This window comes from Poecilia formosa, unplaced genomic scaffold (genome assembly GCF_000485575.1).
Source record: "Poecilia formosa unplaced genomic scaffold, Poecilia_formosa-5.1.2 Scaffold203, whole genome shotgun sequence".
NCBI lineage: Eukaryota > Metazoa > Chordata > Actinopteri > Cyprinodontiformes > Poeciliidae > Poecilia > Poecilia formosa.
This window is the reverse complement of record NW_006800142.1, coordinates 807,991-824,861: the sequence shown is the minus strand read 5'-3', so window position 1 is coordinate 824,861 and position 16,871 is coordinate 807,991. Positions and strand designations below refer to the sequence as shown.

At 41.0% G+C, this 16,871-nt stretch overlaps 1 protein-coding gene across 4 annotated transcripts; it reads right to left on the bottom strand.

Moving 5' to 3' along the window:
- Window positions 1-38: 38 nt before the first annotated feature.
- LOC103148346 (putative Polycomb group protein ASXL2) lies at window positions 39-15,796 on the bottom strand. Of its 4 annotated transcripts, none has more exons than XM_016679135.1 (13): window positions 15,607-15,796; window positions 12,921-13,003; window positions 12,739-12,741; window positions 11,942-12,050; window positions 10,236-10,374; window positions 8,974-9,092; window positions 8,008-8,128; window positions 7,277-7,339; window positions 6,508-6,668; window positions 6,189-6,285; window positions 5,946-6,051; window positions 2,932-3,652; window positions 39-2,080 (listed from the first exon to the last, which is right to left on the bottom strand). In XM_016679135.1, exons 1-13 carry the CDS (start codon window positions 15,661-15,663, stop codon window positions 323-325), a joined length of 3,537 nt encoding a protein of 1,178 aa, XP_016534621.1. In that variant the 5' UTR covers window positions 15,664-15,796; the 3' UTR covers window positions 39-322. The 4 variants fall into 4 exon arrangements, with proteins under 4 accessions (XP_016534621.1, XP_016534622.1, XP_007567119.1 ...); XM_016679136.1 differs by having other exon boundaries at window positions 7,277-7,336; window positions 15,607-15,795; XM_007567057.2 differs by lacking the exon at window positions 12,739-12,741 and having other exon boundaries at window positions 15,607-15,795.
- Window positions 15,797-16,871: the final 1,075 nt, after the last annotated feature.

Genomic DNA, 16,871 nt, shown 5'->3' with positions numbered 1-16,871 from the left:
TTGACATTTAGCTTTTTTGTTGTTATAACTTGTTCTTGAAAATGTTTTTTTTTTTTTTACATTTTTATTTTAAAATTATGACCTATTCCATGACATATCAGCATTTTGAATTGAAAAAACAAAGTATTAACTACTTCTGAACATTTTTAAAAAAAATTATATTTGGACTTTATGCTACTCTCCCTTGACTTTTTCTTAAAATGGACAGAGAGAAAAAAAATGTATTTCTCAATTTGTTCTCTAAGTGACCCTGATATTGTGCTGCACATACCGGCCCATGCCTAATGAAACCCTTACATTGTTTAGTTTTATTAACTCCATTTCACTGTACCACTAAACATGACACACACAGCTTCGAAGGGCCAATACAGTCATCGTGGCAGAAGGCTCCACAGCCTTTGCACATGATCATCGCCTTCAGTCGGCAGTAGCATTTCGACTGAACGTCCTCCATGTTGGCGCCCTCGATGAAGGACTGCTCGTGCGAGGGTTCGCCCTGATTGCTGTGGTCGAGCGCATGACCGGCTGGTATTGTGGTGACGGTCACCGAGAACGACATGACGCTCCCACAGATGCCCCCGCCGTCGACCTCTGATGAGGGCGCAGAAGAGGCGGTGCCCGCGGTGCTGTGGTTCAGAGTGTGAGGTACAGACATGCTGATGGTGCCGCCGTAGCTGGAGGCTACCGCCGACTCCTGATTGCCGAGCGTCCTCTGAAAGGCAGTCAGCTGCTGGTGACCGGGGTCCATGAGGGTAAGATATGGCTCAGAGTTTCCTTGATTGTTATTGCGGAGTTCGAGGTGATTTCGGTGCGCTGGAGAAAACGGACTGCTGTCTTTGGCTTTAGCACTGGCGACGCCGTTGTCGGCGCCGCCGGCTCCATTGCTCTCGGATCCAGGCTCGGTCTTTACGCCAGAGCAGTGCTGAAAACTTGCCGGGTCGTTGGCCCTGGTAACCGCACATCCCTGCTGCTCGGTTTTTACCCTAGTAACGGACACGAGATCTTTCTTTGCTGGTTCTTCCGTCTTAGCCGTCTCCTTTCCGTCTGTGCTTTCCCTCTTCAAAGCAGACTTGTTGGGGCAGACTGAAAGCTGCAGTCTCCTGCTCTCTGATCCCCTGCCGTACGTGGACACGTTGAGCAGGTAATGCCCCGTCATGGCCGGCTTGGGGATCTTCCTCCGGCCCAGAAAGCCAACCAACACTCTGGACTGCTCCCGACACTCCTGTGGGTGCAGCATTTGCGGAACCCTGTGGTGTGCGGGCAGCGGCCCGGAGCCTCCAGGCGGCTGGCTTTGTTGCTGAGCCTTCCTCTGCATCAGCGTCTGCAGGATCTGCTCCTGGGTTTCCTTATCGGGAAGCTCCCGGTGATGTTTTGTGCATTCTGCGGCTCGTACGGCGGTGTTGGCTTGCGGAGGCACGTGCCTGTCTCCTTTATGATCAACGAAATGTGTAGTTTTCCCCTTACTTCCAGACGCCTGGCCCGACACCCGAATGTCCGTACTGGATAGGGGTTTTGGGAGGATCTGGTCCAGTGGAACCTCTTTTCCCTGCAGCAGCTGCGTCACAAGGGGGTTGTTTGCTGGAATGCAAGAACTGGTTCTGGTTAGTGATGCAGCACTTGTTGGGGCTTCCTTATCCTTTTCAGTCTGCACTGATGAATGTTCTACTGAAGCATTGGAGCTCTGGTGGACTGTGCTGGTAAAATGATTGCTTTGCCTGTCGTCAGCTGGTCTTGAGCTGAGCGGAGGAGAAAGCCCACTGGATTGGTTGCTGCTGCTGGTAGCTGGTAATCTGGTGCAGGCCTGTGGGGAAGTTGGGCTGAGGCTGGGGCTGGGTGACGGCTGCGTGTGATCGCCACCGCTACCTCCACCCGGCCCCGGGCCCGGCACCGTTCCCTTCGACGCGGACGACACGGCGGCGGCTGCTACGCGCTGCGCTCGGGCGAGCTGAGCTTTGGCTTTGATGTAAGCCAGCGTGCGAGCTCCGGTGTGGCCCGGGCTGCTGAGCGGGCCCTGGAGGGGAGTCTTTGGCGAGACTTGGCTTGGCGACAGAGGGACGGGAAGAATTCGTGACACTGGGATCTGGAAAAGAGAGAAATGTTTGACACTTTTTGGATTTCCTCTGGGCCATTTCACAGGGAATAAAGTCGAGTAAGTTTACGAAACCTTGAAGGAAAACCACCTTAATCCAAACTGCAGTGCTTTGAAAATGTATTCTTGCACTGTTAAGTTACAACTACACAAATGAATGTATTTTATTAGGATTTTATGCAATGAATCACCACAAATTGCAAAGAGGCAATAAAATGATTAAATTCCTCTACAGCTCAAGTTCAGTCAGATTGAAAGAAGAGAATCTGAGAGGACAAATTTTCAAGTCTTTCCATAGAGCTTCAACTAACTAACTAAAACTTTGTTTTATTCACTTGTGTTTGTGGCAATGTTTGGTTAGGCTTGTTGTCCCGCAGTAACATGAACTAAAGTCTTTAACATCTCACAGGTTCCCATTCATGACTGCCAGGTAGTTACCTCCATCCATCTTCAAATTAGTTATGAATCCTCACTCGAAATCTGGTAAGTTATTTAGTTTTCAGAAAGTTGTTTGTTCACTGAAATTCTCCAACAAACTTCTGAGATCTTAAAAACGGCAGCTTGATTCAGACTGAATTAAACACAGATTAACAGGACTGAACAGGATTTTATTTCAGGGTGTCGGCACAAAGGAGGCTGAATACAATTGCATGCTGCACAGATTTTATTCATAGCAGATTTTTCTTACTTGTTATAAATTTTGAGCTACAACATGTTCATTCATAACATAACGTGGTTATGACACGATAAAATGTGAAAAAGTGAGTTTATAGTTACCATCCTCTTTAAAAAAGACAAATGAGGAAAACCTTCGCTAAACGGAGAGCGTGCGCATTTCTCACCTTGAGCGGCGGGACCCTCTGACTTGTCGGAGACGGCGTGGCGGGGCTGGATATGGACGACGCGGAGGAGACCGACGACACGGAGGAAACAGAAGACAAACGGGGCCTTTTCTCTGGAGTCACCTCCCCCTCCGTCTCGCTGAGGGTTTTCCTCTTGTGGGCGTCCGAGGCGGCGCCGGGCTCCGAGGCGACCTCTTCGTCGCCCGCAGCAGGTCTTGCCGCGGTCACCAGCTGGTCATCTTTTACATCTGCAATGGGCTTTAGCGGGGGGCTCTTCTTCACGGGCGACTCGGGGGGTTTCTTCTCCTCATCTTTCTCCTCCGTCTGTTGCTTTTCGTGAAGTGTGCCAGTCGGGCTCCGCTCGGCCGGTTTCTCCGATTCCAGCGTTTTCGCGGCCGCCGTCGCCATCACCGGCCCAGTCTGAGTGGCTGCGCTGAGCTTTCGATCCTCCGCGTGCTGCGACCGACGCGTCTTCATGGGCTCCGTGGCGGGGACGGACTCTTTGTGTCGGGGCAGCTCCTTCGGAGGGTCTGGGGATTTCTCCGCTGGTTTCTTGTCTCTCGTGGTAGCGTCGGTCTGAACGCAGTCCTTGGCGCTCTTCTTGTCCTCCAGAAGCTGAGCAGCTGGATTTGTCTGGCAGACAGGAGAGCGGCGCCTGACCGGCTCCTTATTCCCATTGGGCTTTATCAGCTCTTTGGACTCCTCGTAGCTGAGGCCTGAACTGCACAAAAGAGGAAAATTGAAAGACGTTTTTATCTCAAATATTAAATCACAAATATTTGTGATTTTTGACCTCTTTATGAATGCAAACAAAAAAACAAAAACAAACGTTTTTGGCACGTTCAAGGTTGAGAACATCTGCTTAGGGTTTGACGCTTCGCAGCAATTCTACACTTCCACTATCCACTGAAAAGTTTATTTATTTCACCGGCAAAAAGAAAAAAGTAAAACTCAATGAACCGGTTAATTACAGAGTAATGCATTTCAAGTGCTTATTTCTGTGAAATTGGATGGCTTATAGTTAATAAAAACACAAAATTCAGTTTCTCAGAAATTGTGAATGCTGTATAAGAAAAGTTCTTCCACCACTAAATTTTGCATCAAGGTTTTATTGCATAAAGGTGATAAATGGACCTTCTCACTGTGGAAACTTCAAACTGAATTATAAGCAGCTTTTCCCTTCCTGACCTTGATTTCTAAATGAAATCCACAACTGATTTCCCTTAGAAGAAAAAAAAAACAACAACTTTGGAGCGTAAAAGCCCAGTTCTTTTCCCATCTTTTCCCAGATAATGCAGATATGCATTATCTGGGCCAGGTGAGCTGATGACGTCTATGATTCAGCTTTGCAATCCTCTTGGAGCAGTTTGCTTGTGCATCTTTTCCTGTTACATTTTATCCTTCCACTCAACTTTTCATCTATATTGCACTTACAGTGCTGTATTCATCAATCGCAACAGCCAGCTTCTGCAGCGATGACCTTTGTGGAGAGAGTCAATAATTATCCGATGGACACCTGTCAATACTACTGCATTGTAAGTTTGGACACGATTTTCTACGAAACTGAATTTTTAATTTTCATTTATCTTCAGCTACTGAGAAGCTACTTTCTTTAAAAGTCATAAACTGGAAACCTTTACAAACAATTATTATAAAGCGCCTTTATGGAGCTGGAATAAGCAAAGACGTCAGCAGCGGCTCATCAGTCTGTATGTGTGAACAGAATAAAGACGTCGTATCGTAATCAGATGTCCCTCCAACATGAGTAATATGATAATCATCAGAATCTGATGACGATAATAACAAGATGAGGAAGGCACACAGCAACTTTGCCAAAAGTCAAAGCATTTGGATGAGGAATCTGGAAGCTTGGTGCAAGATGCCGCGCCCCTTTTATCGTCAAGGCAGCAGGAGGTGAACGTGATCTCTGCGATGACGTGAAAAATAAAGCGATCCACTATGTAGGAGTTTGTGAAAGTTTGATCTGAACGGGTCAAAACCTACTTTCTATGATGATGTTGCATTTATTAATAAGTGAAAAGTGGCACTTGCTTCCACTGCTGCTCTAATAAAGCAACTCATTTTCAATAATCAGGGTTTCTGTAGATTTAACCGCCTCAAATTTAAGACTTTTTAAGACCAATATGAATAGAAATTAAGACCTGTATCATGACAGAAATGGACAAAAAAAATGCAAATAAATAAACTGTATGGCGATAATGAACATTTTTCCAGCCAACTGGTGATCAAATTGCACTTATTCAAGTTAGCTTGCTAGCTAGTGTGTTAGCAGCTAGTTAGCAGAAAAGTCCCAAGAGAAAAAGAAAAAGAAAACTACAAAGACTATACAAGATTAAATGGTCTTGCCACAACAACATTTAAGTCCTGTGATTAACACTTTTTTTAATGAACGTAGGACATTTTAAGGCTTTAATTTTAGATATATTAATGTTGGTGTTAAACAGGATGTGCAGACACCCTGGTTAACATTTGAGTTTGAAACAGACCTGAGAAAAACTATAGAAGAAGAGCATATTTATGCTTCTGTCACCTTAATGTAATCCCCAGTTTTTCTCTTAAAAAGAAGAAGCTGGAAATAGTCAAATGGGTCCTTGTTTATAAGCAGTGTGCCTTTTCAAACAGCTGATGAGCAGTGTGCAGCAAGAATGAAACCGTTGAAATATATCTTAATATGGGTATGTGATGCATGCCTACTAGTGAGGTAAGGATAGTTGATTTACAGCATTTTAAACTTCTGTAGAGCTACTGAGGTGTCACTTCTACACATGGCATTCATTTGAACAACTTTACTGTAAATTATGTGCAAGCCTGAGCTTTAAGTAGTTCGATATCGGATGAGGATTTAGAATCGGCTCTCACTTTTTCTTAAATGTCTTGAGTCAGTATGGGGCAAAAAACAAGATCACAATCAACCCACCAATGAAGACATTTTCCAAACAATGAAAATCTCCTTCAGATTTGACAACTGAATGATTATGAACAACTCTACCTACTTTTCCCCGTAGTAATTTTCGAAGAAAGCCTCCTTCCAGTGTTCAACTTTCTTCTCCTTCTCGATTTCCTGACGCATTCGGACCTGCAGCTCGGGCGTGAATTCCCCTGCAAGAGGAGAAAGTTTTATTTCGATTTAGAAAAAGAGAAAGCAACACAAGATTGCCTTGGAGATATTTTTTTTTCTCTCTCTCTCTTTATACGAGAAACGAATGTCATTATCAACCGGGAGCCAAGCGACTAACCTTCAGCCAGCCTCTCTTTCCAAGACTGTGCTGCCGATGCAAAGAATTCATTGTTTAAAGCCGAGCTCGTAACCTTCAGAAGGCCGTCCAAGCAGGCCTGAAGAGAAGAGGCACAATGCGATGACTAATCTTTCAATAATCACCGCACTGGAACGTTGACTGCAGATTCGAGAGTTAGCAAACTACATTCAGAGCTTTGGACAAAACCTCTGCTTTACGTAACACCGCTGAATTTTTTTCATATGAATCAACCGAGACGAACAGATTTGCTGCAAGATGCGTAAATCGACGTTCAACGCCACAGAGGTGCAAGAGTTACCTGTCGGTCAACCTCAGGCAGGAGTTTGACCAGCTTCTGCTGGCAGTCGGGAGGCAGGACGGAGAAGGTGTGCTTGTTGATGAGGGCTCTCAGGTTGGTGTTAACCAAAATGGAGTCTGGTGTTTCCACGTCTATTTTACACTTTGTGCGTTTTATTTGCCCTTGGGAGAGAAAGAAAGAGACAGGAAGAATTTAGCAGAACCGATTTTGGCTTAACAATCGACACGCTTGGTGATTTGTTCACTAAAGAATCGCTTGTTTCCTATAAATCAAGTGGAGTTCATTTGTTTTTCTCTACGTCAGAAAAACATCATACAGTCATCAATTATGAAACAAGCAATGCACATTACATTTTGTCAAATGTCCTCATCTAGCAAATGTATAAAATAAGTTGATCAATGTTCCACTTTTTATACTCATGAAAGGAAACTAAGCAGGTAGGTTTTTAGCCTCGATATAAAGGAACTCGGTTTGATTAAGTCGGACTTTTTGTCACTTAAGTTGTCCAAATAATGAAAAAAAGTACAAAAAAATAATAAAAATTCTAATTTAAATGTTTAAAGTTGTACTTTCTGATCTGTACACTACAAATGTTGTAGACATTAAATGACCATAGACTAGTTTGTTTTTGCCATTTTCCTCTTTTATAGAATATAAACATCAATCCATTACCTTTACACACTTAAGCGGGTTTATAGAATATATCCAACCCAAAAAGGAAAATTATAATAAATAAATAAAAAAAAGTTACACCTGCTGATTGACCTACCTGCACTGAGACGATCGGACCTCTGAGGAACTTTTCTGGGTACGACAGGGTGGCATAACTCTGCTGGGACAAGAGAAGAAAACCTTTGTGAATTTGAAGAGCAGCTGAAATCACAAAGTTTCTTATTCTTTACCACGCGAGTTGAGTTTTACGTGAAGAAACGAATCACTTGTTGTGACACATCTGCTCTCCTTTCGTATGACGCGTTACTCCTCCGTATCAAATGATCACCTGACTCTAGCCTTTTTCCAACCTACAGCTAAACCTTTAATGCTTTAGTTCTGGCTAAATTAATCACAAAACATGTTGGACCGCCCTGCTGTCGATGCCATTTTTCAACCGTTCTTCATGTTGAGGTGAGTAAATCTTCATTAACGCAGACAAAGCATCTGCATAATATAGCAAGAAATTAACTAATACCATTACCAGATTATTGATATGACGTGAATAGCATTTGCATAAATTACATAGCAGTGGTGGATTTATGAGCAGTTTCAAATGTACAGAAATACAAGTTAGATTTTAATCGACTTAATGTCATGCATCTTTAAAATGTTGTTGCTCTCTAAACTATTGAGCTATTCTGTTCAAATGGGGGGAAAAAAGCTGAAAAAATATGAAAATATGAATAAAATTACAAAGGTGCAAAATGAACCTTAAATAAAAGCATCTAAATATATAGTACTATATGAATTTGAGCTGCTTGTAGCAGTACAAGCGTTGCAACCTACCAGTCTTTGTTGTAATGTTTTCTGCCATGTCTTTGATGGTCTTCAGTAGCAGCCTGGAGCTGGAGATGGCTGGGATACCACCCTGTCTGCGCTGATTTCTCTGCTGCTGCTGCTTCAGCGCCTAGAAAAACGGCAGGAGGAGGAACAAACCGTGTAAGACAAAACAAGAAGTGTTTTGGGTTTTTTTCTGGCCAACACGCAAAACATTATGTGAGGTGGAAACTAAAACTGCGTATGATTTTAGGGTAACCCTAACCATCTGGAAATGTGGTGTGGCAGCATCCAGCTGAGGAAATGTTCCTTAAAAAGGGAGAAAGAAACAAGACAGTCGATAAGATGATGGATGGAGTTAAATGCAGGGGAGTCCTGGAAGAAAACCTGCAAAAGACTTGAGATCAAGTTGGAGTTTCCATCAGGAAAACAGAGATACAGCAAAAAGTCTGGAAGACGGCACATCCACATGGCCCAATCAAAGCCCAGACTTTAATACAATTGAGACTCAGTGAAAAGATTTTTAGAAATGCCAATGAGAGATGATGGAAAAAAAACCTCAGTTGTAACTGAAGGAAGAGGTTTTTCTACAAATTGGTGCTGATACTCTAAAAAAAAGAAAAAAAAAAAGACAAAATGCGGAAATGCTCAAGTGGTATGAAACGTTCTCACAAGACCTTGAACCAAACTGACAGAATCAAGGAGGCACAGTAAAACAAACGTGCATCGTCAAAATTTATTAATTCAAATAACACCAGAACGACTCCATAGATACATTAAACCGGGAAGCATTTGTGTTTTGTGGAGTAGAGTGGAAGATCTTTATATCAAACTCTGTAAATAAGAGGGTGTGGCAGGATCTCATGTTACACCGCTAACTAGTAAAATAGAGATGTAAACACTACTGAAAAACAAGCTAACTGCACTGTAAATAAATAGGCTTAAAGGGTAAAAAAAAAAAAAAAAGAAACGTACCTGTTTGAGTGCTTTCTTGCTGTGTTTCTGTGAGGGAGAGATGAGTTTACTGGAGGAGACGGGAGGCGATGAGCACTGTGGCTGCGGAGACGACGGCTGTGACTGCAGCTTGGAGGGGACTGAAAAATAGAAAAGAAAAAAAAAAAGAAACGGTTACAAATCTACGTTTCCTGAGGCGAGAATGCAAACAATCAAGCTGGGCAATTGTTTTGATGAAACCGAAACCAATCTTTTGCACAAAGGAGGGGGGGTTACGTTACCCATCTAAGATATATTCATGAAAAACGGGCTGAACGTCTCAGCAAGAGCTTTACGTTTCCTCATACGGATCGCTGATCTCCCAGCATTTGACTTTTATAATAGCTCAACAACAAAAAAATAATAATTTCTCTCACTCTGCTGTAACTCGGCGTCTTTCTATGGCAGCTTCAAACTTATGCGTAATGAGGAAGTGGTCACGGGTCAGGCAGAGAAAATTCAGCTTCCTGTCTCAACAGTCACTTAAAACGTTCAAGTAGAGAAAATAAATACAACTTAAAAAAAAGAAAAGAAAAGAAAAGAAAAAAAACTTTTCCAAACTTGCACTGAATCACATAAAAACAGCAATAAATCAAACACAACTCGCCCCGCCGCCCAACGAGGTAGAACTGTAGAAAACGGATGTGATTCTACAGCTTGCTGATGAAGGGGGAACATTTATGGGCAACGAGAGTCAAAAAAAGAAACCGACCTTTCGCCGTCATGTTGGGCGCTCAGGGTGTCCCAGAAACATGCGACTGGTTTAATCTAACTTTCTGGAAGAACCGCTTTCCTTAAGCTTGAACACAGGCAAATGAGCTGGCTTCCTGTGTTCAAGCAACAATGCTTGACAACAGCTGAGAAGAGGCGTTAACGCTCGCTGACATAAGAGATCTATGTGCCCAATCAGCTGAAATAAGTAAATAAAGAGCCGTGTGACGACCGGGACCAGGATATCGTTTATCCTGACGCTTTGCTCATTCACGCCAATGAAAAAGTTTAAAAAAAAACAACAAAAAAACAAAGCTATTCTTTTATGAGCAAAGAGTTGAGGTTAAAAGACGAAAGGTGCTCCTTGATGTCGTGAAAATATACTTTTTTTTTTATATTAAGCTTCTAAATTCTGCCGCAGTTAAAAGAAAACTGTCACAAAATTGATTTGCTGGAGCACAAAAACAGATACTGCGCCCGTAAAACTCTGATTAAAACTCTCAAACTTTTACGGGAATTTAAAGGGACGGTACCTCTCCGCATCCACCGTCCTCTCCTGCCCTCTGGAGGAACGGTGCTGCTGTTCTCCGAGCTTCGGGAGTCCGACAGATTGTCGCTGCTCTCGTCAGAGCCCTCCTCCGACAGCTTCTTCACGCCCTCCGAGATGTCCTTCTGAAAAACAGAGAAGAAGAGGAGAAAAACTACTAGCAAAAAGAAAACACCTTAAGCGGATTTAAAGGTTTAACCCTCCACATGAATGACTAGCTAATTCATGTTAGCTAGTCATTATTTTTTAGCACCAAAGATACACCTGAAACTCAGGACGCTTTACTGGCGGAATCAAATCTTGTGATTTTGTAAAAGCAAAATACTGCTGTGCATTGTTCAAAACTAGCCTGTTTACTAACCTTGTTGTTAAAAAAAAACAAAAAAAACAAACTAAAAGGAACTGATTTTTAAAGTTTGGTTCAGTTAAATTTAGTAGTTTGAACAGCACTGCTCTACACTTTTCATTTGTATTTGAGGTCAGCACCTCATGACTTTGTTTTCTTACACAGTGGAAATGAAATGCCGCCCAGTCATGGTTCTGTACTCAGATTTTTCTGTGGTATGCAACTCTAAATCATTTGTGGAAAACCTACAAATGTACTCATACGGCATATCCAAAATATTCTAAATGAAATGCAGCTGTAAAGGTAAATGGTTAGACTAGTCACTGTGTTTCAGACTCTTGTTTTGAAGTAAGATGATAAGTTGTTCTTGAACCGCTCCGTTGTGCTAACAGAGTTGACTGGGATTGTAGGTCAGGCTGGCGGAGAAACGCTCTGCTAGAAGACATTAAAAAAAGCTTCTGCCATTTTTCATCGGTGTGACAGGATTTTTGGTACTCAACAGGAAAAGAAACTATGCCAGAGAAGTTGGGAACACTTTGAAACGTGTGCTGCAACAGGCTAGCCTTTAGCTGCTAGCAGTGCTAAAGTTGGTGTCTACTCAAGTCAAGTTTATTTGTATAACACAGTTCAGTAAAAAGGCAGTTCAAAGTGCTTTACATAATCAAAACATATTATAAAACTAGCAATAAACGCCAACATCAAACTCTTCAAGAATAATCATCACTAAATATGTTGACCAATGCTCCACTTTTAGCCATGATTTAAGAGGAACTCAATGTTTCGGCTGTTTTTCAGTTTTCTGGAAGTTTGTTCCAGATTTAAGGAGCATAAAAACTGAATGTTCGGTTCTGTGCTCCTATTGGCTCTTCATGTTTAGAAAACATTTATTCTATTTGTTCCGTTTCAATATCAATGTAGCACTTTCTAGGTTTTCTTGCATTAACTTTCACTAAAAACATTGAAAATTTTGTCTCATTTATCTACTGTTCACCTTTGCGAGAGGAATCTGTCATTGCGCCCCGTATAGTTACCAGAGGCAGCCGTCATGGCGCTGCCTGAGAGCCTCATCACGAACAACGGCGGTTAGCTTCTCTGTTTTTGTGGAGGTTATTTATGTAGTTCAGACAAAACTATCGTTTGGCATTTATTTCTTCTTCCTGTTGTACTTTCCCATACTAAAAATGTGACCACAAAACCGAGGTCTGTACTGAAACGAGGCCTATGTGACCCCTGACACACTGAACAAACACGGCACAGCAAACTGACGACACAGACTCAGTGACTCTACAACAACGAACTAAAAACATTTTCACCGTCCTGCAAATTTTCTTGTCTAACTAACCAACCTTTAGTGTGTAGACTCCCATCCTGCCCGGGACTTTGTAGAAGATGCCCTCGTCACCCCGAGAGTTTGTGTGCAGCATGGCGTTCAGGCACGCCAGCGGCGAGGTTCCGCTGAGGGATCAGAGAAAACCATGAGCTATGATTATTGACTTCCATTCCTCAAGCGGTTATTAATTTTAAAAAACACAACAACAACAAAACAATGGAAGAAGGGTAGAGGCTGATCAAACGTTTGAGTCTCGTCATGCACAAGTTTGGATCAGAGTAACATCAGGGTAGGATATCCGCCCTGCGTTTCAAAAGCAGTCAGTTGACTGAATTAACCCGAGCTGCAGATTAAAAGCAACTTACATTCCTAATTACACTTTTTCTGAAATAAAAATATATATGTTATATATAACACGTCATATAATTGGAATCCAACATTTTTTATTGTGCAAGAACATGAAAGAAATTGACGTTAACTTTAACAATAAACGAGTATGTCAAGCAGAGTGAAAAAAGTGATAAGATTCCCTATTGCATTTATTGAAGGAAAAAAAAAGGTAAATAAATAAATAAATTCAAGGTTCACATGAAGCTACATCTATTTCTGTTGCGCAGTTGTGTTATGTGTACATGTAGCGTGTGGGCAAAAGGTGTCAAGACTAAAACTATTAGTGAGTTATTTTTGCCACTGAATCTACAACATTGTCATTGTCAAAACATGCAAGATTTAAATCTGAACGAAATATGGAAATGCGGTGAGGTTGTTAAGGTGGGATGGTGGGTTGGAGAGGCCATCTTTTTCTTGTCTTACCTTCTGGATGAAAAGAGTGACAATGGAACAAAAAGAAATTAAACAGTTATTGATTAAACTAATTGTGAATATGAACAGGAATAAAAAAAACAAAACACGACATAAAGAAATAAGGGAGAGAGACAGGTAGTGTTGCCTTTTACGAGAAAAAGAAAAAAAGTTTCCTAAAAAAGTGGGTTTACCTTATTTCTTTAAGCCTCTCTCTTTGGATCACCTGCAGGATCTCTTTATGGCTCATAGGAGTATTAGGGTACTTCTCCAAAACCTAAAAGGATTTAAAATAAAAATAAAAACAATCAAAATAAAATAACACGATTAAGAACAGGTTCTTAATCAGAACCTTGTTTTTTATTGGACCAGGGTCAATAATCTTGTGTAAATTTTAAATCAGAGATATGACGTTACAACAAGTTATAATATTTATTGCCATAATTCATCATAATATTCAGTCTATTCAATGGGTGACTGTTAAATGCAAGGGAATTTTATGGTACTGCTACGTCCATCATTATTGACACCCTTGATAGATGTAGATTTAGAATGATTTGTTTTTTTCTCAAAAGATAGTAAAACTATGGCAGTGGCTGGGCAAGACGTACGTAGAAATCGGTGAGGACTCAAACTGATACCGAGCTCTTCGAGTAAAAACAAGTTAAACATTTCAGTTTCAAGTTTAGAGAGTTTTAACCACCAGCCAGTTTTACAACTCAGTCAAATAGATTTTTTTCCCCCTCCTTTTAACAGGCTTTAGTTTTCCACTGAATCATTTTTCCTCTTCCACTCAGCATTAAGCCTCCTTTCATTTTCATCTTTTACATAACTTGATTACATGTAGATTTGAGAACGGCTGCGGCTTCTCTGGCTCCAGGAAAACCCAAGCGTAACTTTGACTTCATGCGCTGATGCAGTCAAAGAAAGTAGCGGAGGATGCAACCATCTGTTGGTCGGTGCAACGTTTGGTTACCATGGAGACTGAACGGAGAAGAGAGATTAGATAGTATTTCTGACCAGCTTTAGAATTACATCTAGAGCGCCCCCTGCTGCTCAGTTTTTAAGACGCGGCAAGGTTCTATTGATTTAGTAACTTTTTAAAGAAAAAACTATTTAGCATCATTGTATATTTTATCATGCATAATGACATTAAAGTGCTTGTTCTTTGTCATTTTCTTGCACAATTTTGTGTTAAAGGGCTTGAATGTTTTCCTATACACAAAGCAAAACAACATTTCAAAGAAATTAGTTTAGTAGTTGCTTTGTCTCAAAGCATGCGGGGCAATATCTATCTACAGTCCCTATTCACATTCAGATCTCTTCAACTTTTCCACTTTTTTTTCGCACAACAACCGACAAACTTTAATGCATTTTAGTTTGACTTTATCTGTTAGACAAACAGAAATAAGCAATTTATTCCAAAGTGGAAGAAATCTGCTGTCATCGTTGAAATTAAACAATATAAATCCCCCCACCATGATACATGATACAGCAACACGGTGTGGGAAGCAGAACGGTGATAAATGCAGGCCAATAAACAAAAGAAACATATTGCAGGCCACATAAAATTTAAGACTGTGAGTGGAGGTTCACCTCCCCACCAAGAGCCAACATGCATCAACAACTGAAAGGTTTAGATCAAATCAAAATGTAGTAATTCAATCGGGAATTTGTAGGAAAATTTTAACATTGATGTTCAGGGACCCTCTGCATCCAATCTGAGTTTGACCTGTTCTCAATGAAAGCGTTTAACCACAAGAGCCCAGAGGTAGAGAATAAATACAGAAGCGGTTTATTTTTATAATGAGAACTTGTCTACAATTCTCCAAAGGAGCTAAATTTTCATTCTCTACAACATGGTAGAGACTTGTAGGTGCAGCAAAATGTGGTTGTGTCAGAGGAGAATATAAAAGCATGACAAAATGTCTTAGAAACTATTGAAAAATCATTAGTCATTTTTCACAAATGACCCTAAAACATAGACACGTTTGTTCTTGCTCAACTAAATGTGAAAAGTGAATACTTTTGTTAGGCAATATGTTTATCTCGGTGTGAAGCTGACCTTATTTTTGTCATTATTTCTCTGCAGCCTTTTACATTCAACAGCTGTGTGGTTCTTGTACTTTTACGCTGCAACGACTTTACATTTTACACATTAAAAAGTTATTAGAAACGCACTTTACTTGCTGTCAGTTACCTGTACTTTACAATTAAACTAGTTTACTGAACACGTAGCACATGTTAGTGAACTCCAAATATCCATACAACTCGGTAAGATATTATATTTGTGACATTATTTCTAAGTGTTTTCATATTTAAATACTTATTAGCATGCTAAGCTAGTCCAACTAGCTCGAAAGCTAATAACACTCATTGGCCAAGTTGACATGCACCAGAATTGCTTTGACATCGATAAAGAAGATATAAAAGTAACAGTACAAAATAATACTTTATTAAAAATGACGTCTTGATTTTAGTCCACTTAAAACTAACCAAACTTCTTGAAGGAGTTAGCACGACCTAGCCGATGCTAACCTGGCTAACGCACCCTTGACGTGAGCACTTTATCCGAATCAGCTCGATAAAGATTTGTCAGTCCCACTGTTTGCTTGAAACACGAACGGTGGGTTTAGAGGCATGCTTGGGTGTGCCTAGGTCATGGTAACAAAGCTGCATTTCTCCTCAGAGAAGGAAGACAGAGGCTAAGGTCCCCTGCTTGTGACAGCAGCCGCCTTTGGACCGTCAACACAGGCCTCGCGCGGTGTGCGCAACATTCGTCTCCACCAGCAGGTCATGAACTCATCAACACAGTTGTACAAGTGGGAGCGTTCAAGGAAAACAACCACAACAAACGGAAGATAAAACACCCAAGAATACCGTTTTAGCGGCTTCCGCCCACGTCCTGCCCTTCTTTTTCTTCTGTCTCTCCCTCATGGTGGATGTCCCGTGGCGGAATGGAGTTTAAATTGTCCGTTTCAGTTGAAATGTTGCTTTAGTCACCGTGCAAGACCTACTCCATCTGCCATGTTGGACTTACTGTAAAGAGTCACGTGACCGTTGGAAACGTCATACTTACACTGTATGTGTCTGTCATTCTAAAACACTCAAGCTTCCCACGTGTATTTAAAGATGCTAGTTAGTGGTGTATTTTCTTTTAAGTAGAAAATGTACAGTCAATAAAACATAGTTGGATATTGAGGTAGAGGTATGTAGGATTTTACAAAGTACAGTAAATAAAATGTGCACCAAGGAACACAACACAGCACTCTGCTTTGTGTGTATTTGGGTTGATGACATCATAAGAGGCATAAGAAGGGTCAGGTGGCATTTGTAAATAGCTATGATGACCTTCTCTTAACAGAATCTGAATATTGGCCTTTTAAGTTTTGCCTCGTCCATTTCTTTATGGAAGTCCAGAGGTGTCAAAATCTCAAAAAATAAATAATCAATCATTGAGGTGAACTCACTTAAATTTGAAATAAATGCATTAATAACTTATTAGCTAGGAGTTTTGATTTTGAATCAGAGAAGAAAGAAACAAAACAAACAAAAAAACCTAGCTTGGTGGGACATAATAATTTACCTAACATTTGTTTGCCAGTTGTCCGGGAGATGCACAAGGCAGAGTGTATTGAGCAAGCCTACAGTATCACCTCAACGCAAGCATGTTCCTACTTGTATAGACACCAAACTAGCATTAGTTACAACAGCACACGACCTAAGAACAAAACAAGAAAATCTACTGTTACTGTCGAAGTTCACATGTCATTTATTAAGTTGTCAAGCAAAATCTGATTAAATAAGACTAAGAAATCCTCTAGTTGGTTTGTTTTTTTACATTGCATCCCATCCCTATTATATGACCATGTGACCGATGGTTCTTATGGTACCTATAACATTGAGTCCACAGAAATTGACATATCACCACCTATCAATTTTATTAAAATGTGGATGTCACATAAAAAGCACATACAATAACTGCAGCTTTACTAAATATTTTATGGTCGAATGCATTGTATCTGGCAGCCTCACCCAACAAAATCGGGGGGTGTGACTCTGGCCTGAACTGGACTTTATGTGAAGGTCCACCAATCAGATCTAATCAGTAATATGTGTATGTAAACAGACAAAAGAGAGAGAAT

Coding starts and splice junctions, on each gene's coding strand:
- LOC103148346 (XM_016679135.1), bottom strand. CDS start 15,663: ATGAGGGAGAGACAGAAGAAAAAGAAGGGCAGGACGTGGGCGGAAGCC. Junction 8,129..8,973: donor GCAAGAAAGCACTCAAACAG/GTACGTTTCTTT, acceptor CCGTTTTTCTAG/GCGCTGAAGCAGCAGCAGCA. Junction 6,669..7,276: donor GTCCGATCGTCTCAGTGCAG/GTAGGTCAATCA, acceptor TTCTCTCCCAAG/GGCAAATAAAACGCACAAAG.